This window comes from Antechinus flavipes, chromosome 1 (genome assembly GCF_016432865.1).
Source record: "Antechinus flavipes isolate AdamAnt ecotype Samford, QLD, Australia chromosome 1, AdamAnt_v2, whole genome shotgun sequence".
NCBI classification, from domain to species: domain Eukaryota; kingdom Metazoa; phylum Chordata; class Mammalia; order Dasyuromorphia; family Dasyuridae; genus Antechinus; species Antechinus flavipes.
In genome coordinates this window covers 482,905,030-482,932,255 of record NC_067398.1, presented here as the reverse complement: position 1 = coordinate 482,932,255, position 27,226 = coordinate 482,905,030, and the positions used below count along the sequence as shown (strand labels likewise).

The following is a 27,226-nucleotide window of genomic DNA, read 5'->3' as shown; positions in this document are numbered from 1 at the left end:
GTTGTTTTGTGCAAGGAACTTATGTTGTATACTTGGGACATGAAGGTAAAATGAAAATGAAAATAGTCCTTGCCCTCAAGAAGCTCACCTTCTACTGCTAAGACAGTTGAGGAAGACTAGAAAACAGAATAAATATTAAGGAATACCTACCATTCAATAGGTAAATCAGCCTCCCTCTCAAGCACATGTGAAAGAGAAAGACAGTTACAGAGAGAGGAAGGAGGAGAGGATAAAAGAGGGAAAATATATATTTTCAAAAACAGAACATATATCTGCATTAAAAAGCACATACACATATATATATTCTACAAATACGATGCAGTATTATGAAAACCAGTCTCAAAGACTCTAGCTGAGCTTCACAATCTATTTGAATTGATCAAAATTCCTTAAAAGATACAAATCCATTTCATTTGAAATAAGTCAACATTCTAACTTAAAACAGCTGACAATCATAATAGCATTCAGAAAAAAGTTAATGTTTAATTTCATGTTATGCTAAACCAGGCACTAACATTTTAGAGCAGACAGAATTAGATAAACTTAAAAAAATGATCATTTCTACAATTTACGGAAAATAGTTTCCTAGGATAAACCGGAATTACAGAGATGAATTTTCAGGATGTGCAAGTAAATGGGATGGGATATGACTACCCCAGAATCATCTCCAAATCTTAAGCTTTCTTTTCCTATTCCTTGGTAGATTGTTTATTTTATAGAGAAAAAGATTAACTGGGGGTGGGGTAGGGGGTGGAGAATGGTGTCATTGACAGATCCAAAAAAACATTCCCAGAAAAATGAAGATATTGTTCTAATACAGAAGGCAACTGTTCAGGTTAGCAGCAATAGCCTACAGTTCTAACATGTATTTACAACATATTATTTTAGAGAATATATAGTCTCATGAACATTCGTAAACAATCAGCAAAACAAAACAAAAAGATAAGAAATTGGTAAGGTGGATGCCATAAAAACAAATTGTTACTGTTAAGATATTTTTCAGTCCTGTTCAACTCTCTGTGAGCTCATTTAAGATTTTTTTTGGCAGAAAAATTCAGTCGTTTCAGCTATATCCGAGTCTTCATGATTGCATTTGAAGTTTTCTGGGCAAAGTTTTCTGTGCTTTGCCATTTCCCTTTCCAGTTCATTTGGAGGATGAGGAAACTGAGGCAAACAGGGTTAAGTGACTTGTGCAGGGTGAAACAGCTATTTTGGGACTATTCTGGGACTAGATTTGAATTCAGGCATTCCTGATTCCAGGCCCAGAACTCTACTCATTCTATCCACCTAGCTGCCCCTTAAAAACAAATACATCACTGTAAAAGAGAAAAATGTAATTTCTTATAAAAGAATAAATATATCAGACAGTTCCAATGATCTTGTGATGAAGAGAGCCATCTACACCCAGACAGAGGACTGTGGGAACTGAGTGTGGTTTACAGCACGGCATTTTCACTCTTTTTGTTGTTGTTTGCTTGCATTTTATTTTCTTTCTCATTTTTTCCTGTCTGATTTGATTTTTCTTGTGCAGAAAGATAACTGTATAAATATGTATACGTATATTGAATTTAACCATATATTTCTATCATGTTTAACATATATTGGACTACTTGCCATCTGAGGAGGAAATTGAAACACAAAGTTTTGCAAGGATTAATGTGAAAAAAAAATCTATGCATATGTTTTGAAAATAAAAAAGCTTTAATTTAAAAAAGGAATGAATATGCCATAGAATCAATTCAATATATAATTATTATCAAAGAACTACACAACTTCTTTCACTTAAGAAGTTTCCAGTCTAGTAATAAAATGAAACTTATACACAAATAATCCTAAATAACCAACAACATGATTAAATACATAGAAAAGGTCAGAGTGGTATAAAAGATTTAAGGAGAAAGGGATGACTTTTTGTTAAGGGAGATCAGGGAAGGCTTTATGGACAATGTGGCACTTTTTGCCTACTATGGTATATGGATTTCTTCCATGTAAGAGTAGCGTATATCAGATCCAGTCCAGGAAGCACCTGAGCTTAGCCTTGAAAGAAGCAGATTTTGGTCAGGGATGGTGGTAAGGATATCATTCCAGGTATGGAATATTCAAATTATGAACAAAGTAAGAGATAGAATGAGAATGGGAACTAGTGATCTTCCACTGAAATAATTCTCTGCTGCTCAAAAAGTTTTAGTATTTCAAGGGAATTTGGGGGAATACATGCACTGAAAGTTCAATGAATCAACAAGTTGATATGGTTGTCAAGATGGTTAATATAATCTTAGTTTTATTATTAAGAAAAATGCATTGTTCAGGAATAGTTTTGAAAATATTGAACCCCGAGAGCAATGGATAAGTTTTGTGATGGGCAATATAATACAAATAATAAATCATGCATGAAAAATTATGTAAGGAGACCATTAGAAAAATATATGATTGGAGAATATATTAGACAGTCACATAACCTTTGGCAAATATCCAAAGGCCAACTAATGTACTCAACTGAAGGTCCCCAGCAAAGTGGAAGAGAATAAGAGAATCTGCATAATATATCAGGAAAAGAAAACTGGCTAAGCTCAATCAAGCCTTTGGGAATATATCCAATGATCGGTCAATGTGCTCAACAGAAGGTATTCCATAAACTGGGTAGAGAAAAATTTGTGCAAAATATAATTGGAAAAAAAAACCGGTAAGTCAAATAATCATTGGGAAGACAACTAATGGATTGTCAATGTGCTCAATATACTGGTCCCTAGTAAACTGGATTAACCCCGCCCCGCTCTCACTCCCTGCAATGGTAGATTTTACAAGAGGACTTTGACACAACATGGACAAAAAGAAAGGGGGTGCACTATGCTTACTTAAATGGAGTTCCTACAAATGAGATAATATTTCTATTGCATTATTTATTCCCTGATCGGGTCATATCAAGAGCAACATGTTTAGTGAGAAGAACCTCACTTTGGGAAGGACAATGATAAACTGGAGATTTGTTTAGAAGACAATCATCTCGGTAGAAATTCTACAACCCATGCCATATAAGAATCAGCTGAAAGAACTGGGATGCTTAAAGTAGAAAATTCATAAGTACATGAAGGCAGTCTTCAAGTATATGTAGGGCTGTCATGTGGAAGAGCAATTAAATTTTGCTGTGCCTCTAAGGACAAAACCCAAAGCAAGAGGGGAATTGTGAAGAAACAGATTTAGATTTGATACAAAGAAAAACATTTTAATAATGGTGCTATTTCAAGGTGGAATAATCTGTCTCAAGGAGTCATAGGATCCTATGATCATAGATTTATAGCTATAAAGGACTTAAGAGGATCATTTATTTAAACCCCTTATTTTATAATATAAATGGGACAACTAGGTGGTACAGTGAATAAAGAGCCAGGCTTGGAATCTGGAAAATCTGAGTTCAAATCTAACTTCAGATACTATATTAGCTGTGTAACCCTGAGCAAATCTGTTTAATTGTTTGCCTCAGAAACAATGTGAAATGATCTGGAAAAGGAAATAGCAAACCACTTCAGTAACTTTGCCAAGAAACCCCCAAATGGAAAGGGACTCACATGTGCAAAAATGTTTGTGGCAGCCCTTTTTGTAGTGGCAAGGAACTGGAAACTGAGTGGATGCCTATCAATTGGAGAATGGCTGAATAAATTATGGTATATGGATGTTGTGGAATATTATTGTTCTGTAAGAAATGATGAACAGGATGATTTCAGAGAGACCTGGAGAGACTTACATGAACTGATGCTGAGTGAAGTGGATATAACCAGGAGAGCATTGTACATGGCAACAAGATTATATGATGATCAATTCTGATGGACATGGCTCTTTTCAACAATGCGATGATTCAGGCCTGTTCCAATGATTTTGTGATGATGAGAGCCATCCACACCCAGAAAGAGGACTGTGGGAACTAAGGGTAAATTACAACAATAGCATTTCATTCTTTTTATTGTGGTTTGCTTGAATTTTATTTTCTTTGTCATTTTTTATCTGATTTTTCTTGTGTAGCAAGATAACTATAAATATGCATGCCTTTTTTTTTTGATTTAACATATTTTTACCATATTTAGCATATATTGGATTACATGCCATCTAGGGGAGTAGGGTGGGGAAAAGAGGGAAAAATTGGAACACAAAGTTTTTCAAGGGTCAGTGTTGAAAAAATTATCCTTGCATATGTTTTAAAAATAAAAAACGTCAATTAAAAAAGCCCAAATGGAGTCAAGAAGAATAGTACACAACTGAAAATAACTAAACAACAATTTTATAGATGAGGAAATAGAGTCCCAGATACTTCTCTAGAGACATACAGGTAACAGAGAGCCAGAATTTGAACCCAACTTGTTTTCAAAATTATATTAGATGGTGTCAGAGGTTTCCAACTCTGAGATTCTTTGAATAAATGGGGAAGAAGCAAGAAATAATGGAAATGTTTTGATTTTGAAAAAAAAAACCCATAAAATATGCTATTTGTGCAATGATAGCCAAGTTTATTGGCAGTTCTGCTGGGTTGTGGTACAAATCCTGTGACTGTTACACACTTTATATGTTGGTCTAATTGACCAAAAATGTAAGTAAGGCCATTATATGAAGGTAGCTATTATGTAAATAAGACTACTCCTGGCTAAACAACAGAAATCCCGGGGACATGAATTTTCCATAAGAATCAACTGACAAACTGCATTTTCCTCCTTCCGGCACCCCTTGGGGGCCATAAATTGTCTAGCAAAATCAGGTCTCCCTTAGTCTTTTTCACAGATGTAGACTTCCCTGTGGCAGTCCTCTCTGATTATGTTAACCCACTGGCCAAAGTTCTACCCAACCTGGATAAACATCTCAAATCCCAGGTAGCCTGGCCTAGAATTAGAAAGAAGAAATGGTTAGAACTTACATAGCTCCTTCTTTGATCCCCAACACTCACAGATTATTTTATCTGAGATACTAAAAATACAAATTATTACACAAATCAAACACAGATGGATCTGCCATCAGGACACTGTTCTCTTCGTTGGGCCATGATAACCAGAGCATTAATAAATGCAAGCAGCCCCATGAATTTTATGAGGTAATTAAAAAATCTCTCCCATTGAATTACAGGTATAGTATGTGAGGGCAGCCATGACATTACTAACAAGGCAAAGTAAAGGGTACCATAAATGTACAACCCAGATATTCATAATTTTAAGGCACTAAACCAAATTATCCATCTAGATTCCTATATTCTTATTAGAGTAAAAACTAAGTTCAGGGTCTTCAGTGATATTTGCAAGGCTTCTTGATATATGTGGAAAATAGAATTTAAATTTTCATGGATTTTCAAAATCATCCCTATAGTTTAAGAATTAAATTGTCAGTCAATCAGCCAGGAATTACAATGGTATAGTGGTTTAATGACAGTTTTATTTTCATCTCTATGTTAAACCAACTAAAATTCAAATACATAACAAGCATGTTTGTGGGTTTAGGAATGACAACTCTGTCATTACAATGTCTTCTCTGGGCAAAGGTAATCCTTCTTCCTTCTGTGGTAAAAAATTACCCAACTATTCTGCGAGGGAAAAAAAAAATATTAACTGTCTTTTACTGGAACATTGGTCAATTAAGACGGTCTGCATTAGCAAAATACTAGGCACAACTGGGGGAGGAAAGTATGAAAAACTAAGATTCTGTATTACATAAAGTAACCTCTAATGCGCCTATCATCACTTGTTATAAGACTTTATATGTATATAGTATCAGTTCTTGCATAGCTTTAGGTAGGCTAGATAATGAAGAAAAATTTCACACATACTACATTTTTAGAAGTTTAATTCTGAACTTACAGAGTATGTTGTTTATCCTCAGCAACAATGAGCACATGTGGTATGGTATGACCTAAACGCTAAGTCCCAATTAGCGCCAATAATGAATCCCCTGAAGGGGCTGCCTGTAAACAGATTCAAATATTCAAAGGTATAATTAGATAATATATAGTAATTGATTCTAAACCAATGAAAATAGGTTGTATAAAACTGAATAAAGTGACCACTTCCAAGGATTTTTTTCCAATGCTAATCAGGACCTAGTTTACAGAAATAAACTGGCTAATTTAAAATCTTTTCTTTTCTTCTTTCCAGATGAAAAACTGAGTTCTGTCATTCTTATTAGAAAGTTAAAAAAAAAAAAAACAGTTTTATTGATGGAATACATTGTAAACTGAAAAACATTCTCACATTCAACTTCATTTTCAGCTACCGGAAGTGCATTTCCATAATGCCTATAATATTATTTTTAAAATCATCTTATCATAGACTATGAAAAAGGAAGGATTTTTAGTGAAGGCAGAATATTTTAGACAGCAAAATAAAAGTTATCCTTCATTAAGTAAATGAAGGTGGTGACATTCCAGATTTAAAAAGAATTCCTAATTTATATTATTTGTTTTATAAAAGGCATTCTTTCAATTTTTCAGTGTGTATGTAAAATCTCAATATTGGTTCTAGCATAACTACTTACAATTGTACAAAACAAGATATCTTTATAAAAAGATCTGAATTCTAAGCTGTAGCAAAATTGGATCCATGTAACAAAGCCAGACTAGGGTGGTCCGTATGAATTCGTAAAAAAATCTAAAAAAATAGAATTTTCTTAAAAATATAAAATTAGCATTTTCTGTATTAACACAATGGTCAATGAATTACTTAGTAAAGTTATGAGGATTCTTGTTTATGTGAGAATTATTTATGACTGGAAGATGTTTCTGAAGTGCATAAGAAAGGCAAACACTCTTGTAATCTTGTTTAGGATCTTGTATGTGCTCTTAAAATTATTTAGCAAGCTCTTATTCATAAATAATACATAGTCAAATGTTGATCTTGTTACTAAATGGAAGTAACTAAGATCTAAAGTGGGTATTCCAGACCCAAGTTAAAAGTTATTTTCCTAATGTCATTGATGAAAGATGGCTATTAAGTCTGGCTAAAGATTCAAAGTTGATATAACCAAAGTATTTATAAAGATGTCATGTTGTTTTATATAAATCAAAACAACAGACTATTAATAAAATGTGGTGCTCACCAAAAATGATTTCTTTTCTCCTACCTAAAAATAGTTCAGAGAATCAGACTGAAGAGCTGTAAAGGGCTTCTCATTTTATTAAATGAGGGGATCAAGACTCTACTACACACAAGTAGTAAACTGTAGAACACAAATTTGAAAACTGATCCTCTGACTTCAAATTCAGTGTTTTTTTCACTGCAAAACTCTTTCAGTAAAAACGAAACTAGTTAACTCTTCCAAAAGCAAAATGTGTTGACTTCATTAGAAACCATGGAAAATTTTAACTCAAACAAAAGGTAGTAGAGCATAGAGAGTCAGCCTCAAATCCAGGAAATCTAGTTTTATGGTACAGAGGAAAAAGCATTGACTCTGGAATCAAAAGACCTTAGTTCAAAACTTACCCTTTACACTCCTACCTATATAACTAGTAGCTAAATGGCACGGTGATAGAGCACCAAAACTGAGTTCAAATTCAACCTCATATACTTACTTCACTATGTGACTCTAGGCACATCACTTAACCCTGTTTTCTCCAGTTTCCTCATCTGTAAAATGAGTCAGAGAAAGAAATAAACTATTCTATTGTCATTTTAAGAAAATCCAACTGGGGCCATGAAGAGTCGGACACTAGTGAACAATAACAACCTATTTATTTTAGGCAAATCACAACCTTTCTGGGTCTTTGTTTCCTAATTTGAAAATTTAAGGGAATGCAGTAAATATTCCAAATCCAGGTTTTTGACCTTAAGTCCTGTCCTTCAGAAATGCTGGCTATTATTCTTTTAACATCTCCAAGACATGGACAATTCACTAAGACACTATATATTCAGGGAGAATTTCCAAATAGAGGAACTTTCTACATCAAAACAATTGAAGGCTGGACCAAAAGAAAAACATTATGTAATTGGTTAACAATATTCCTAATATAAAATACATTGCAATGTATAAAAATGTATACAATTACAATTGTATAAATCATAGCTGGGTTGACAAATTATATTTTTAAGTAACATATTTGTGCCAAAAAATGTGCCAGCTAGGCAATATCCTTTTTGTTCATAATTAGTAATGCCCTAAATAGCATTTTACCAGAAGAGGACCACAGCCTTCAAGGTAATTCATGTAAGAGAAAGGAATATTGAAACAATAGTGTGTAGTTGCTTGAGGAAAGTTGTACTCTTATGAAACCATCTGAATTAAAAATACCACAGTAATTGTAGCTTTCAACATAATGTGAATGCCATTCCACACTGTATGGAAGATTATCAGTTGGAATGCTCTTCAATTTTCAGAAAAAAAAAAAAAAAACCACAACTCTCTTACATGTATATATCAAACTCAAAATCTCTCACTATTTTTTTTTTTTTTTTTACCAAAGTCAATGTGAATCACTCAAGTGGAGTGCTTAAAATTTTCAGTAAGAAAGAGAAAGACGGCACACTTTTGCTCCAACTGGCAAAATTTGCTCCAATTATCAAATGTGGTCAGCTGTGTGTAATTCTCATAACTGAGATATAAATGAAAATAGCCCTGGATTGGAATTCAGCAGAGCTGATTCTAGTGATATGCCTTCCATATGATTTGAGGTAAGTCACAATCTCTATAGCTTCCACTTTTAAGGATTCAATCATCATCTATGCAAAGATGTTCCAAATATATAAACCTTAAAATGATTCCACTTAAATTCCACTCATCTCTTTCTATCTCTGTCTGGTTTTTGGACTAGCACCTTAAACCAACATGTATAAGACTAAGCTCATCATCCTGTCTTAAAACTGTCCTTCCTCCTAACTTTTATTTCTGATGAGGGAACCATCTTCTTCTGCTCAGTCAGATTCAGAAATACAGTTACCTTCCATTCTCCCCTCTTCCCTCACGAAATACATCTAATCAGTTCCCAAGTTCTAGAACTTTTAGCTCCATCATATTTTTCAGATTTGTCTCCATTTCTTTATTACTACATTCTAATGTAGGTGAAGAAAAATAAGGTCCCCTTACAGCTTATTCATTAATCTCCCATTCTCATTTTTCCTGGTTAAACCATCTTGTTTATGGTTGGCGTTCAGTCATTTCAGTAGTGTCCAATTCTGTGATCCCACTTGAGATTTTCTTGACAAAGATATTGGTGACAGTTTCTTCTCTGATTCATTTTACAGAGGAAGAAACTGGAGTAAACAGGGTTAAGTGACTTGCCCAGAGTTTCACATTTAATAAGTATCTGAGGCCAGATTTGAACTCTAGAAGATGAATCTTCCTGACTCCAGGCCTGACACTCTATCTACTGAGCCACATCGCTGCCATTTTGTCTATACAGCTACCAAAAAAAAACCTTTAAATGGTACAGATCTAACCATGTCACAGCCCACTCACAAACCTCCAGTGGCCCACTCTGACCTCTAGTACAAAAATACAAACTCCTCAGTCTGAATCTGGCTCTTATTTTATATTACGTCTTTATTCACATACTCCATGTCCAGGCAAAGTGTACTACCAGTTCTCCAAACCCAATAGGCCATTTTCTACACTTTCACATATCTAGCATGTACACTTTCAACTCCACCTTTCCTAATTTACTTTCTTTAAAGGCTTTAATTAAAGTGCCAACTCTTTTGAATAGCCTTTCCTATCCTTTCCAGATGCAAGTATTCTTCCCTGATCAAAGTTTCTTGAACCCCCATTCTAGAATTCTGTTGTCTGGCTACATGTTCCCTTAAGTAAGCTTTTTTTGAGGGGAAACACTGTTTTTTTTTTTTTTTTAACTTATTTTTCTCCTAGTATTAAGTAGATACATAATAAATATGTGTAAATCTGAAAATAACATGATATCTCATATTGACAATAGTGTTTTATAATCTACACAGAATTTTCCTGAAACAAGATTATTACCAGACAAGCTCACAGTTTCCTCCCACTTCTAAAATTCTCCAGTTCTCTGGTTCATATTTGCTTTAAGTCTCTGGTTCTAATTCTCTTGCAATTTTACCTAGACCCTGCTTCCTGTAATTTCATTAGGTAAATAAGCAAAGGAATTTCATTTTCAAGACATTGATGGAGAAGCTTTATCCATAATTAGAGAAATTTTAAAACCCAGCTCTGGTTAGTGTTATTATCCAGTAATCAAAACTGACACTAGCTGACAGGATCATCTTATGATACACATACATGAAATACCACAACCATGTGGAGCTGTTGTGGGCTCATCAATAGCCTGTTTTGTATGACTTGCATACAGAACGTTTTGCTACAACTTCTCAGCTTCAAAGATCTGTATGTATTGGTCTTGTCCCATGCTTGATGGCACGGTGAAGGTAGTGTTTGACACATTTTTCAACACTTTTACTGCTATGGAGCTGATCAAATTTGGCAGGCTTTATTTGCAAAGTCTAAACGATGTAGTTAATATGGCACTACACCTGGAGTCAAGAAAACCAGAGTCCAAATCTGGCCTCAGACACCTCCTAATTATGTGATATTGGGTAAATCACATGACCATTGTCTCCTTCCATTTCCCATAAAATGAGAAAGATAAGAGGGCCAACCTCCCAGTACTGTCATGAGGATCAAATGAGTTTACATATATAAAGCATCTTCTCTAGTCTAAACTAGCTATGATTAGGGTTTATTGTATACATGCATACAGGCACACCTAGTAGCTGCAACTATTTTGAACACAGCTATGTAACAGACATCAATTTATCTGTGTATGTTATATTGTTTAATATAATTCAATTTGGTAGACTATTAATAAGACATGTTGATAATAAAATGGTTTATATAATGGGTTTCTGACTTAAGGGGGAATATAACCTCCATGTAGAAACTATAAATAATTGAACTTTAAAGAACCTTAAAATTACAATTTAGCTATAAGGCCTAGGATTTTGGGACCTAGGATTAACAGTGGAATCCGAGAGGTTGCTTTGGACATTTAACCTCTGGAGCCTTGGTTTCTTTATCTTTAAAATGAGATTAAACTAGATGATTTCATAAGTCACCTCCAATTCTAGAACCATTAGGCTTCATCTAATCTAGTTTATCATACTTTGAGGGGAATTTCCTCTAAACCATCTGGATCTTGCAGATAATTGTCTGTATACTATCCAAACTCTGAGGGATGGAAAACTGACTCACAAGGCAGACTATTTCACTGGTCAACAACTCTGTTAGGAAGATATTTCTTCAATTGGACTTCCTCACTTCACAGGTCCAACATCTGCCATCTAGAGCAACACAAGATAAATCTAATACTTTTATATGGTTTCTGCCTTCAAGACAGGTTTTTACACATTCCTTAAATTTCTTCTTCAGGCTAATGATCAATATTCCTTTCAGCTGTTCTTTATGTGACACTGTTTTGCTTAAATTTTGCTTCAAGGGAAGTAAGATATTGATACTAATCTTCAGGCAAAGACATTTCTCAGAATTGAACAGAACACATTTATTTGAACCATTAAAACTTACAAAGCACTTCACTAAAACTAGTAAAAAAAAAAAAAAAATCAAAACTAGCTTTAAATTCCAGCCTTCCTTTATCCTATACCTATGTGCAAGGGTGGAAGGGGGGGTTGGCTCAGTTGCTCCACTTGTAAAACAAGAGAGTTCATCAAGTCAAGCTTTTCTGAGATCCTTCTTAGCGCTAATTATCTGATCCTATGATCACTCACACACACACACACACACACACACACACACACACACACACACACCCCACTAATGATTCCCTATTACTTCCAAGATCAATTATAAAATCTTGTCTGGCTTTTTTTGGTAACACAGTCACTTCTTAACTTCTCAATTTTCTTATAATTTACCCCCTCCTTAACATACTCTTAAGATCTAAGAGTATTCTCCATGACATTCCTTGAACATTCCATTTCATGACTCCAGGCAATTTTCCTGGTAGTTCCCCATGCCTAGAAAGATCTTCCTCCTCATCTAATCTCCAGGCTTTTCTGGTTTCCTTCCATCTGAGATAAAGTTCTATCCAAAACAAGAAGCCTTCCTAATTCTCTTTAACTTTCCCTCTGAGATTAATCTCAATTTATTCTGTTTGTATCTTGTTTTTATATCATTGTTGGTATGTTATCTTTCCTGTTAAAAACTGTGAGGTAGGGCAGTTTTTGCTTTTATTTGAATCGCTAGAATTTAGCATAGTGCTAGGCATATAGTAGGCATTTAATAAATGCTAGTCAACTTAGTAGCTAACTGCATAGATAGTATAATTATTACCATTTCCAATTTAAAATTTAGGAAACAGATTCCAAGAGGGTAGATGATTTGTTCAGTGTCATGTATATTTCAAATGTTTCATTCAGCTAATACTTGATTCTAAGTTTTCTGCACAAATATTGTTGCATAATGTCTCCAACTTAGGTGCCATAGTGTATAGAGTTCTAGGCTTGGAGTCAGGAATGCCCAAGTTGAAATCCAGCCTAAGACATTTACTACTGTGTGACCAGGCATGTCACTTATCCCTATTTTGCCTCAGTTTCCTCATCTATAAAATAAGCTAAAAAAGGATATTGGCAAACCATTCCTATAGCTGCCAAAAAAAAATAAAACAAACAACTCAAAAACCTAAATGGGGGTCACAAAAAGTCAGAAATAGTTGAAATAAATGAACAACAAAAATTGGACCAAAGGATCGCTCATTTCCTATAACTCTAAAATACCAAGTCTAAAACAAGATTTTTTAAAATGAGAATATTACACTCAAAATATAAAATATATGGAATAATAGAGGAAAAAATAAGTTAACTGTGATTGTTAAGTGGTATATGGGTAGATGGAATTTAAATTAATCTGCAAATGTTTTTTCAATTCTAAACACACTTAGACACATGCCAGTTCAGCAAAGTATTATTTTAAAACAAACTCTTCCCTAGGGAAAACTTGTGGCCAAGGCATCTGGCCTATGATTCCAGAAGGCATTTTACAAGTTACTATCATTTTCACAGACACCCTAGGGTAGCACTAGCTTTAAAATGAATTAAAAGTTTCTTTAGAAAAACAAAATTCTCAAGCCTTCCACAGCCATGAAAATAGAAAAGTAAATCTCTATTGGCAAGATGCAGTTCTTCATTGCTTCTCTTCTTTGCAAGAAGATGTCTTTCAGATCCTATTCACTGGCTCTGTTTTTAGATATAACCCCAAGGCATACCCTAAAATCCAAGCATAACATCAGGTTGATGAGAAAACTGCTGTGAAATGTTAAATAAGTCACATATTGCACTTCCTCTTCTATTCTCTTGTCTCCCAGTTCCAGTGTAGCAAAAAGTTTAGCTTACAATCTATCACACAATAAAAATTATTCACAATGCACTTATACAAAGTGTTAAGCGGGGATAAAAAAAAAAGCAAAAATGAAAGCATCTTCTGCTTTTTTAGTGAACTTTAAAATAAGTTCAAGGCTGGTTCTTTGGAATACAATGAGCTCTAAAAATAAAAAGTTCCTGAATATAGTCTCCCACTTTAGTTCCAACTATACAAGCAACTCAAATCCTGATAAGCTTAACTATTTATAGCTGTCTCAGACCAGAACTAAATGATGGCACAGCAGGTCCTTGTCTACTTATGGGTTAATTATTCTGATACTATGCTGTCTTCTTTAGCACTATTTAGCACTTTTCTTTATCATTATTCTTTAGCACATTTCAGTAATATTTAATATTTGCAGAAGGAGGAGAAATTAAAAGAAAATTAAATTTCAAATAACCAGTTCATTGCTTGGGGGCAGGTCAAATAGGGTGGGAATGGATGGGAGGAGACTTATCTGAGATGGATAGTTGACAGTGGCTAGGCACAAGATCTGGAATCTGGAAATGACATTATTTTTAAAGAATAAAAAATGTTTGTCATCAAAACAAAGTAAAAGATCAGATATCTATCTAAAGCTCAGAGGGGAGTGTAGTGGATAGAGTGCCTGGTCTGGAATCAGAAAGATCTGAGTTCAAATTTGAATGTAGATACTTACTAGTTGTATGAAATAGGAAAATCATTCAACCATTGTCTGCCTCAGTTTCTCCACATGTAAAATGAGGAAAAATAACAGCATCTACCTCCTGGATTGTGAGGATAAGTGAGTTGATATATGCAAAGTGCTTCTTAAGTCTTAAAGCCCAATGCAAACCCTAGCTATTATTATCGTTTATGGATTTCAATTATGCTTTAACATCAGTAGCACAGATTGTAAGTTTCAAATCTACTCCTCAATATTTATGATTTACTCTTAACAAAGAAGAAAAGAAATGCAAGAGGAAAAATGATTTCTTTTGCCCAATATCTAAACTACCAGAAATATGGCACTTTACATATGGCATTTTACATAAAATCCAAGTAAAAGCTTTTCCAACAGCATTAAGTATTAAAGCACTCATAAATATGCAATGAGATTTGTATCCATTTAATTCTCAAAGGCAGAGAATTTCTGGTTACAATCTTGATTTTGTTTAATTTGAAGCAAGTTCTTCCAGTGTTCTCTTTCCTGGATTCTAGAGTCTACACTTGCAGTCTCTATTTCCTTATTCAATTCCATAAGCATTAAGTTGCTACCTATTATGTGCCAGACACTGTGCTAAGTGCTTTTCAAATATCATCCATTTAATTTTCACTACAACCCTAAGAGGTAGTTCCTATTAGTATTTCCTTTTTATAGTTTTAGAAACTGAGGCTTTACTTCCTCCCCACTAAGCTCCTTGCAATCTGGCTTTGACCCAACCATTCTACTTAATATCACTCTAACAAATATCAACAATGATTCCAACTGCTATATCTGAGTTGTCATCTCTTCTATGAAGATTTCTCTGATTCTCTAAGTTGTTAGTGCATTTTTTCTCCCTCAGTAAATTACGTTAATATATTTAACTTTATATTAACTTACTTGTGTTCTTGTTGCATCTTGAGGGAAACTATAAAGCCCCTTGAGTTCAGGGACTGAATATTCCCAATACTTAGCACAATACCGTGGTCTGAGAAGGCATTTAAAGAGAATTACAAAGTGCCACAGTTGTTTATTTGTTTCTTTTAACTCATTTAGATTTCTGATACTCAAAATAATGAAAAGCATTTGTTATGACCCCAAAAAATGAGGCATCCATATCCAGGCTAATGGCACGTCTTTCAAAGACAGACTTTAACTGAAAATTCCTTCAGTCCTACTGGGATCAAACTTGCCTACGGCTAGAAGTTAAGTCAGGTTCATACTGATACAAGATTAGACATTATATATGGAAATGACTGCTGAAAGGATGGCACTGTGGAGTTGCTTTGGAGTTAAGTTTTACAGGTCTCCTTGGGACCACAGCAATTACTAATTAGTCCTTTCAAGCACGGTCAATTACCCATTTCTTGACATGGGTCAACTTGCCCTGGAAGAAATTTCTTATTAGAGCAACATTAGTCAGTCAACTGCCTCAATCCCTAGCCAATCAATACGGGCCAATGAAAACAGGGATGGATGAGCAGCAAATGTCCAAGTAGAATATTTCTCTTAGCCAAATTGAATATTTCAATGTTACAAACATTACAACAATTGAATGTAATTGATAATCATTGCCTATATTTGTGCTCCCAGTCAATTTACCTATTCAATACAAATACGTGTTCTCTCATCTATAAAGAAGACTGGCTCTTAATCCTTTTTTGTGTCATGGACCCCCTTTGGCAATCTGGTAAAGTTTGTGGACTTCTCAAAATCATGTTTTTAAATGTATAAAATAAAATGCACAGGATAACAAAGGAAAACAGTTATATTTAAGGAATTATGAGATTTTCAAAAACCCACAAATTAATGGACCCTATTTTAGGAATCCCTGATTTAAGACCAAATATAAACTCCTGTTGGGAAAGTCTTTCACAACTTAGCTCAAATTTACCTCATTATACTTTATTTGCCCTATATGTTTAAACTATTCAGCTAAACTGGCATTCTTAATGCTACTTCATAAAACAGTCTACTTCCCACATACACTCCTTTTTGCAGACTATTTTCCACAAGGGAAGGCACTTTCTCCTCATCTGTGCCTCTCAGAATGTCTAATTTCTCTCACAACTCCGGATCAAGCATCCATTTTCTGCATTAAGCTTTTTCTGATTTTCTCACCTAGTAGAACCTCTGCTTTCTTATCCCTAACCCTTCTCATGGTATTGATTTTCTATATATTTATATGTGCTCTATAAGAGTAGAACCTGTTTCACTTCTGTTTTTCTAGCAGAATGTCTGGTACATAGTAGGTAATTAATAAATACCTCTTGATTTATTGAAATAGTAACCATAAGCTACACATCCTTTTATGGAAGATAATCCAAGAGTTAATCAACCAGGCTTCATTAGACATTTTAATTACCTTTTCTGGACCAATTCATTCCTCCCAATGATTCTCTGTCACCCACATTAGCCATAGCTAAATACAAAACCACTGCATAAAATGTCAAGCTTTTGCCCTCCTCCAACTGTGTCTATTTTTCAGAATGACTTTTCAGATAGAAATAGCAGCTGTCAAGGCAAGTTCTCATTTTAAACACTAAAACTAGAAGAGGTGTTTCGAAAATCATCCTAAGAAATACAATTGACCAAATTATTTTTTCCCATGGGGTAAAAATGCAGAATATGAGTTATATAAAGCTATACAATAATACATACTTAATTAAAAACTTCTAACAGTCGATAATATTTTCCTTTAAGCTTTCAATCAAACATGCTGACTTAATAAGCTAAGTAGCATCTTTTAATGATAAATATCTTCATAACTACAAAGAATTCAATATTGCATTTTTTAATCAAGATCTCAAAAGTGTTTAACAAACATTCATTAAGTCTCCACTGCTCAACAAGGAGCATTTAAATTCTTCTCTTGAACTGAGAATTAACAGAATCAGAATGCCCATAATTGTAGGGAGTGAGTCAGCAGAAGAGCTGGGAAGAGATTTAGGAGCTCTGATTTCTTCATTCACCACTGTGGAACACTCATTCACTGGCATAAAGGAAACTTATTGTCTGGGAATAAAACAGAGAGCATGGTTTCAAGTTAGGGTTGAGACAGCCTAGAAAGATGGGTCACTGAATAATGTAAGCAATTATACTTTTTTACAAACAAGTCCTTACCACTAGGAATAAGGAAAGGAGGACCTGAAGTTTGCTTCAAAGTAAAAATTTTGTTCTCAAACTGAAAGACAATGGGCAAATAAATGGTGTACAGGCAAATATATAGCTAACTTTTTGCTTTATATATGAGTCAGCCATATCCTTGGATTACTGGTAAAAATAGATCAAATAAGATAATCCATATAAAACACATAGCAAACCTAGAAATGCTAAATGTCCATTAACTTTATTTTTAATACCCTCATACCATTCTTTCACAAGGCTGTTTGTGAAAAGCAATATGATAATTTAAAGAAATGCTATATAAAAATAGGTTAATAATAATAATGACTCAAAGAAACACGCAGGGCCTATTCAAGAGAAAAGGAAATCCAGTCTTCCAAGAACAAAGAACATAGAACATGTACAAAGGAATCATTTGGAGCCAGACTGAGGAGAGTTGGAATGTTATCAAAGGTAGTTTAGATTTAACTGGTAGTGCATAGGAAGCCACTAAGGGTTTTTGAGCAGAGAGTAACATATGGTTGTGTTTTTAGAAAGATTAATCTGACAATGTGATAGAAATAGTTTGGAGAGGAAAATAAAGTTAGTGAATTTATACACTGTCTCTATTTTAAGAGACATATCAAATGAGGATAATAGTTATGACAACTACTTCTCTAAAAAGTATACAGTAAATAAAACTGAGTTTGTTCACTTTTTTTTTTTCACACCGAGTGCCTTCTAATATGACTAATTTAGGTAATCAATTTCACGTAACTGCTTTAAATTCCTATAATTGTGTCTGTACAGAATGGATATCCCAAAAGGGTTTCCCAGATCTTTTTGGCTTAAGCATTTATTACTGTTTTCTCCCACTTCTACTAACTTACACCCTATACTCTTCTGCTGTAACTGAGATTTAGCCAAGTTAGAGTCGTGCATGATAAGCACTCAAAAAATGAAAGGTTCTGATGTGAAAGGCGGAAACCCATCTGAAAAAATTATTTCAGTTCTTTCAAGTGAAGGGGATTTCTTTTCAACATCTGGGATTTACTGACCACTCACAACAAACTCAAGATAGTATAAGATGCCCAGCTTAATTCTGTTTTATACAATTAAAGTTCTCATTTATACTACTACTTTCAAAGTTATCCTGGATTCATAGTTTCCTCTAAATTCTTACTCTTGCTTCCCATTTTCTCTAATACTTGGCTATTAAAAAGAATATTAGCCCAGAATTACTTGTTTTGGTGTCTATTTTCTTTTATGTACAATAGGAATGATAATATTTTCCCTATCTGCTTCCAAGGTGTATTGTGACATGTTAAAAGGTGGGGGGTGGGGGGGAGAGAGAAGAACAGGTTTCAAATGAGATACTGCAATATTGCTCTGAAAAGTATGAAATGCTGTCATCTAGTATATGATACATATTTCTGTCCACGGTTCCCATTCATCTAGTGGACAATCTGAAGAATTCAATTCTGCTCCTATGCAATATCAAGTACAACTCTGAAACACAAGACAAGAGCTGGTACATAGCTCCCCCAAAGCCATGCAGGAGTTGAGGTAAGGAGAGGGATGATTTGGAAGCAAAGCTCAGATTTCTTTTTAACATCAATCTTTCTTAAACTGTTCGCTGAGCACTGTTGCTTTGTGTAATAGGAATAGAGATTCATCTATCAGGTCAGATTCAGATGTATATCTGAAGGGTTCTATTCTATACTATTAAATTCAAAATTATAAAAACTACATATGGCAATCATCAGTGTGAAAAAGAGCTTTAATCAAATTTTGCTTTCAAATTTCCTTGAGCCATATCATCCCCTTTATCAGAGATTCTCAGTGTTAGAAGGACTTCAGAAGCCAATTAATCCAACTCATGTCCAAATAAGAATCACTTCTCAAAAATCCCTCAAAAATGGTCATCCACCTATGGCTTAAAAGACCTCTGTGAGAAGAAACCCACTATTTAATCTAGCAAACAATTCTACCTTGGGATAGCTCAGAGAGGAGGTTTTCCCTCAAAATCTGCCACTACTTACTTGTACCCATTGCTGTTAAAACAAAACTCATTTCATAAGATAAAGCTTTCAATATTTGAAGACCATTATTGTGTGCTACCCTTTCAGTCTTCTCTTTTCTAGGCAACCTGATAATCAAGTAACATAGTCTTGTCTTTCTTTGGATAACTTTTTGCTCATCCATTTCCTTCCATAAACATGGTACCCAGAAGTAATCAGTTTCTACAGATAGAGTCTGACTAGGACAGAGTTCAACAGGATCATCACCTTCTTTCTGGACATATCTTAAGATATCTCAGAGAGGGAACTTATTTCTCAAGGCAGTTTATTCCCCTTTGGACAATTCAAAGATATTCTGTATCCTCAGATTAGCAGTGCCTCTGGATTCTGTTATTACATTTGTAAATCCCAAAGTATTCTGAAGTCAGTTTAGAAAAAAGTCACTTTTCAAACTTTAATCAAAACAATTTGAAAGGGAAATTACTGAAACTAAGTAGAGAATTCTTTTCCTCCCCCTCACCTATTGGCAGGTAATTACTGAGAGAAATGGGGGGAGGAGAAAAGAATATTATTGATGTTCTTATAATTGTAACCAAAGGAGAAATCTCCCCTACTGATCAGGATAATTGCCACTATTACCAAATAAACTCTTGCTTCTATTTAGAGCAAATGCTATCATTCACACCTTTTATCAGCTGCTCTAGACCATTAAAAGTTAAATTCACTAATCCACACATATGGATCCCTGCATATGCCTAAACAAAACAAAAGATACCACTAATCCACACATATGGATCCCTGACTTAGTTTTAATTTATGGCATTGTTATTTGACTTGTAATTTATTTTTCTGTCAAATAATCTGATTCATGAAGTTTAGACAGTTTTGGCTTTACATTAAGTGAACTCAGACCTCGGCCTGAAGCAATTCTTACAAAATGAGAATCTACCCATGTTTGTGGAGAAGGGAGGAAAGGAAAGAGCCAGAAGTTCAAGAACAAGAAGCAGGGAAGGAGAACAGGAGTTGGAATATCTGGGGACCAATATCTACAAAAGAGGACAGATATATGCCAGGGCTGGGATAAGAGAGGTGGGAGAAAAGACCTACACAAAGTGCCCAACCTAAAAGGTCTCCTCTGGTCTCAAGCCAAGCCCCCAAAGCCAGAGAAGTGTGCATCCCAGTGCTCTGCTTTTACTTGAAGGGTTTGGTTTTTTAAAAAGATTTTTTTGTTTGTTTCTTTTGGGTGAGAAGGGTATGGGAGGTCAGGAAACAGCTGAAGAGCAGGAGCAGAGAGAGCTCACAGTGATATACAGTAGCATTAATATAGTTGAGTTTTTGGAATGAGGATTCCTTTCAGAATTAAGTAATGTTGAATTTGCATAAGCTAAATTTATGTAAAGCAAGAACTGTCTACGCTAAGGAAAATTATAGGTAAGCCAGATATTTGACAGTTCTGTTTTAAATCAAGCTTTCTGCACAATTCCCACTAAATGAAAAAAAAGCTTTTTGTAAAAAAAGGGAGTAGTGGGGGAGGCTATTGGAGAAGTAGAGGCAGATGGGACCCTCCAGCAATAAAAAAGTGCAAATTCTTCACCTATTCAATTTTTAGGATCACATATGTAAAACATGGAGAGGATATGTGTGATGGTGATGGTTGTGGGAGAAGGACTAAACTTGAACTCCCCTTTCCTCTTCTTGTGCAGAACCTTTATCTATGGTTTCCATTATAATTTCAATATAATATACTCCATCCAACTGTAGGATATTAGAAATGACATGGTCCACCTTCCTTACTTTACAATTCAGAAAATTGAACCAAAAGGAATTAAGTGACCTTGATGAAAGTCACATAGCTAGAATAACAGCACAGGAACTCCTAATTAAATACATTATTAGATACTAATCACATGCAAAGTCCTGTCTTGGACCCTGAGAATACAATGATAAATACATCTTGGGATGCTGTCAGAGAATCTATAATTTAATGGGGAGTAGATAAATAACTTTGATAAAAAGAGAAAAATAGAAGCACATAAGGATAAAAAAAAATGCTGTGCCAAAATTATCTGGAGTGAGATAACTCTCTTCATAATGAGATCACTCACTTCAATGAAAGCTTCCTTCCATGCCCAATCAGAAATTTACATATTATTTGGTAGGCCACAGGGAGGCACTGAAAAGTTTTTCGGTGTCACTACCTTGGGAATATTTTGTTAAAGTGGATAACAAAATAGGATGGTCTGACTAGAGCATCCAGAGGAAAAGGAAAAAGAGGTCTGGTTGGAGGCTGAAGAAGAACTCTGCAATTGGCCAACAATATAAAGTTACAGAGAAAAAGGAGTGGAGGGAAAAACTCCCAAGTTATGAGCCTGAGTGAATGGCAGAATGGGAGACCCATTAATATATATAGTGAAATTAGAGAACAATTTAAGAGAAGAGTAGAGTTTAAGGGAGAAATGGTAAGTTAAGTATAGAAAGGATTCACTCCAAGACGCTAATGGTATATCCAAATGGCTATATCCAGCAAGCAATTAGAAATGCAAAGAGCTCTAAGAATATTTTGTAAAGTAATAAAGAAATCTGGACTCAGGAAGATTCTTTGTGAGTTCAAATCTGGACTCACTTATGACCTTGTTTGCTGTATGACCCGGAGTATTTAACCCTATTTGCCTCAGTTCCTCATCTGTAAAAGAGCTGGAGAAGGAAATGGCAAAACCATTCTGGTATCTTTGCCAAGAAAATCCCATATGTGATATATGTGATCACAAAGAGTTAGGAGTGAAACCAATGAGCAAGCGAGATATAAATTGGAGAAACCCATGAATAAAGATAGAGGTAATAACTAAAACCATAGAAGTAAATATAATCAAATTAAATAATTCAGAAAGAGAAAAAGGCCTAAAATAAGTCCATGGAGACTCACGTCTCAGATACTTAATTTGCCTCAGTCTCTTCAATGATAAAATTGAAATTATCTGGAAGAATTGTTGTGAGTATTAATGAAATATTTGTAAATGTGCTTAGCACAGTGCCTAGAACATATTAGATGCTATATAAATGCTTATTCCTTTCCCTTTATGACTCTTCAGAATATTTTAAATGCATAAAACAAAAGATTACAAACGAAACCCATTATATTCAAATACAATTATCAAAAAAATTTTTAAACAAGTTCACAAACTTCATATGAGGAATCCCTCTTTAGTAGGTCTCTTGGCATTGCAGGGCTATTATATGTTGACCTTCCACTGATTACTACTTCCCTTTACCATCCAATCAGCCCTCCTTTTCAGGTCATACATCACCCGGACACAGCTATATAGCATACTTGGAAGAATGTTAAGGTTAGAGATGGACCTTTGTTTCAAGAAGTTTAGGCTCATTCAAAAACATTATTAGTAATCCAGTTCAATCTGCTCCTATTTCATTTTGGTTCCAACTCACTGTCTATCCACATTATCTGTCCAAGAATTAGATACTGATAGAAGAGTTCTAAAGGTTGTCCATCCAACTGTCTAGGAAAGTTTGGACAATAGACATTTGTCCCTGCTCCTTGTTTTTAAAAAATAGCACAGTAATGAGATGTTTCATATATTTTCATAATTTTCTTATCCAGACATGCCCACTACTTCAATAGCAGCACCCTACACAGTAAGCATAGGGTAGAAAAAATGCCAACTTATCCTTTCTGCAACTTGTTCGTACTCTCCCACTCTGCCCCACAACAATTTTTGAAGACAGACAGTAATCTAAGAAATTATGAGACAAGCATTTCATTGATTGCACGTGGTTTTTGTTTGTTTGTTGTTTTATTTTATTTTATAAAAGTTAAACTGCCTTGATTCCAAGTACCATGAACTATGTTTGGAAGACATGATGTTGTAGGTGAAGAATAACACACTTTTTGTCCAATATCAGAAATAGTAGAGTAGCCAGCTCTCTTCAAGTATTACTTTTAGGTTAGGTTTTTGCCACTAGAAAAGTTAAAATCACTACTGATGAGCCAACAAGGATACATTTTTATCCTTCTTTTCCCTTCTTAAAAAAAAAAAATTAGGAAAGTCAACTGACAAGGAGACATACTTTACATGTACATGCTATAAGTTATTAAATACATGCATAGCAATATGAGATCTCATTATTTCCACATAATGATGAATGGAGACTATTACATTATTATAACTATCTGCTGGTGTTTTATCTTCCTAGACTGTGTCCTCCATGAGAGCAATGATCATGTCTTATCTAATTTTGCTTCTCCCACAGTGTCTGTTCAGCATACAAGAGAAGTTTAATAAAGGTTTGCTTAAGCTGATGACTACACAGATGCTCAGCAATGTTGTGATACATGTCTAAAAAAATCTATTCAGTGCTTAACATAGTATCTGGAACATATTCAGTCATTTTGCAATAGTGTCCAACTTTTCATGACTCCATCTGAGGTTTTCTTGGCAAAGATACTAAAATGGTTTGTCTTTTCCTTCTCCAGGTCTGCAACATAGTAGGTGCTTAATAAATGCTTGCTGACTAAAAACAAAAAAACAAAATAAAAATCAGACCCATGTTGGAACTGAGGCTGACTGAGTCATCTAAAATTCTACCCTAATTGTATTACTTAAGTATCACAATGGCCTAAAACTTTATGATGGGAAATATACCAACTATATAAGCAAAGCTTGGGGGCAAAAAAGTTTGGGTGGAGAAGGGAGGTAGTAAAATGGGCAACCTAATTAGTAAATGATTCAGTATAACCACTGTAACCAAGAAACAATTCCCTGGATAAACAAACTTTGCATCTTCCTAAGTGCCATGGCAGGGGCACCTTCAGATGTTCAAGTGGTATGACTATAATAGCAGACAGTCACAAATACTGCCCTCCAAAGATCAGAGAGTGAAAGTTAAAAATAGGTGATTTCAAAGAAAATAATGTTTTTTAAAAATCCATAACTAAAAATATTCTAATATTTACTGTTACAAAACAGAGAATAAGGGAGTGAATTTCTGATTTAAATCTACAATGGCAGGTAAGGAAGGAAACTATGTACATAAGGCAGGTCAAGGACTGACACTGAATTGTAAATGTATTTAATTCCACCTTGATGTCCTTGTGGGAACTTTGCTCCAGCTAATTCAATGCCCTTTGCTTTTTAAAGAGAAATTAGTTCATAAGGATCCCAGAAAAGCAAGAAATGGGGGTTGAGGGATTGCATAACACCATATTGGGGCATGCAAAGAGGAACCTAAATTAGATTGATTTCTGCAGAATATTTATACTCTTGCCTTTCCCCATCAATTTAGGAGAAATATTTCACCAAAGCACCTGTAGTGCTTTCACTCATACCTGCAACTATACTCCCCCTCAGTTAAGCTAAGAATTTATTCTTAAAAAAATCTCACATTATTTACACAACCTTTCAAGTCAGTCTAATTGCCTTCAAATAAGAATCCTGTTTCAAAATTCTCCCCAGCTCCTAGTAAGTTTTTTTTCTTTTTAACTATGCCTCACATGCTGGCCTTAAGTTCTGAGCAGAGATAAGAACAATGTGAATAAAAATTCCTTTGGTGATTTATAAATCTCATGTTTCACAGAGTTTCGTATACCTTTTGCTCCTGAAAACAAAGAGGAGCAACCCAAGCCCCTCTGACTTGAAATGGAATAGCTTTGTTTGGTGTTCCTTTTGACGTGGCCTTGATGTAGTGACCAGAATATTACCCTAGCTGCCTGAACCCCAGATGTCTCAGGTAGCCTAAGAACAACAACAGCAGGGTTCTGCAGTCTGCAGTGGCATAAACCTCTCAAATTCAGTCCAGTTTCTCAGAAAACCAAGAACCAAAAAGCTTGTCTGAATTTACACCTTTTAATTCATTCCAGCTCTTAAAAGGAAAAACATTACAGGAAGGTGTGAATCGTTCTCTGTTTGCAGATGTTACAAAGCCAGAACAAATAAGTCTTGTTTTAAAGAGGAGCCTGGAGTTCCCAGTTACGAGCTCAAGTTCCATATGGGTACATATACAGGTATGTGTATGTATGTATATATTACACACACATATATAACATATACATACACATATATAATTGTGTTTTGTTTTTATTTTTAATCCCATGCTGAACACGATCAGAACTAATAATTAACTGCATGCAATGTTTTCTACACTCAGGTCCAAAACACTTTCAATTCAGGTAAAGGATGCAGATGTATAGTAATAAAATTTTTTTAAAGGGATGTCAGATACTCGATTCATTTCACTGGTCACTTTCCACCTAAACCTGCTGCTGAGTTCTGCCAAAAGCTGGCCCCAAATAAAGATGTTATCCAGGGTTGCATGCTTGCCTGCAATTGACAAATTACTTCTTTTAAAAAGTTGCTTTCGATGTGCACCTTTTTGGATTTTCCCAGATTCAGTAACTTGGACAAACAGATTGGGAAGACCAATTGGCTTGCAACATGACCATCTGTTCTGTAAGAATGAACTAGTTTGATTTGGGGTTGGTTTCTTTTTATTGGAGGGAGGGGGGAAGAAGACGGGGGCTTTTTAAAGCAAGCCTGAAAAAAGATATGACTTCTAGCACAGGCGTCTCCAAGTTCAGGGCACTAGCTAGTGTCCCTCCCCTCTCAACTACAATGCGGGCAGTCTAGACGCCCTTTTGCTCTCCGGCAGTCCGTCCCACCCTCGGCTAATAGACACACACATACATACGTACACACACTTAGACTGTGGTTTGCAACAACTTCCCTCCACCCCCAGCTCCATTCACTGCATCTGGGGAAGGGGCAAGGGGGACCAGCAGCGGGGCTGGGCCAAGGACAGCCGCGGTCCGGCCCCGGGGCTTAACTCACCGCTGTCCAGCCGGGCGATCTGGGGCAGCCTATAAGTGCTGACCAGCAAGTCCAGCGGAACGGCCCCCGAACTCCACTTCACATCCTTCAGACTGTAACCCTGAGAGGGGGCTGGGTCCATCTTCTTTGCCCCCTTCTTCAAACACCCCCCCCCTTTCCAGTCCACTACCACCACCTCCTCCACAGCCTCCTCCGGCTCTTGGGAGTGGGGTGCGGTGGGGGGGCTGAAGAGGGAGGACAGACAAGTCTCCCAGGCTGCCGGATTCAGCAAAACTGGGGGAAGGGGGCTTTGAGGAAGGGGGAGAGCGCTTTGCTCGTGGTTCAGCCGCTGCTGCTGCTGCTGTTGCTGCTGTTGCTGCTGCGGCCGCTTCTGCTGCTGTTGCAGCTGCAGCTGCGGGACATGGCTGAGACTCCCCGGGTTCCCTTACAGAAAAGGACTAAGGAGAAACCGTAGCGGCGGTGCTTGCTGCTGCTGCTGCTGCTGCTAGTTTTGCTGCTGCTGTTGCTGTTGCTGCTGCTATTCCTATTCCTGCTCCTCCTCCTCCAGCCCCCCGATTGCAGCTGCGGCGGCTGCCCGCTGCTCTCCTCCTCCTCCTCCTCTTTCTCCTCCTTCCCTCTGCTTCTAGTGTGTGAGGAGGAGCCGCTGGTCTGAGAAACGCCATAGCAGCGTTCCCAGTACTGACTAATCAACAAGGTGCGAGCAACGCCTGCGCAGCTCCCGGAAACACCGCCTCCTCCTCCTCTTCCTCCTCCTTCTTCTCCTTCTCCTCCTCCTGCTCCCGCCCTGCAGCAGAGCTGGAGCTCCCGGCAGGCTGCATCCGACTCTCTCCTCCCTCCCCGGTGCTTTCCTAGCTTTTCCTTCTCGGGGATACACTGACATGGGCGCTCTGTGCAAAGTCTTTAGCTCTCGCTCCACCCTCTGACCACTCTGGCACCCTGCAGGACTCCTATCAGCCTGGAGGGGAAGGAGCTGATTTGATTTCTAGCCTTGACTGTATAGAAGTATTTTTACAGACTGCACTGGAAAAATGCGAAAGTTGAATTGCGACGTTCAATTTGCCCTTGGAAATCTACAGATTAAACACAAAATCACGTAGTAGGATCTTGTCTGTTTGCAAAAACTGGAACATGCGGTGATCTTACTAATTATCCTCTTAAATGTCAATGCGATTCCCTGCAAAGAACATCTATCTGCTTAAACACCCAGTATGTTCAAGATTCTGTCCTGGGCGCTG

At 36.0% G+C, this 27,226-nt stretch overlaps 1 protein-coding gene across 2 annotated transcripts in view; it reads right to left on the bottom strand.

Moving 5' to 3' along the window:
- GAREM1 (GRB2 associated regulator of MAPK1 subtype 1) overlaps positions 1–26,112 on the bottom strand; it is a 188,046-nt gene extending 161,934 nt beyond the window's left edge. For both annotated transcript variants that reach the window (XM_051970277.1, XM_051970278.1), the window contains exon 1: positions 25,992–26,112. In XM_051970277.1, coding sequence (XP_051826237.1) covers positions 25,992–26,112 — 121 coding nt within the window. The remainder of the gene's footprint in view (positions 1–25,991) is intronic.
- Between the last annotated feature and the right edge of the window lie 1,114 nt (positions 26,113–27,226).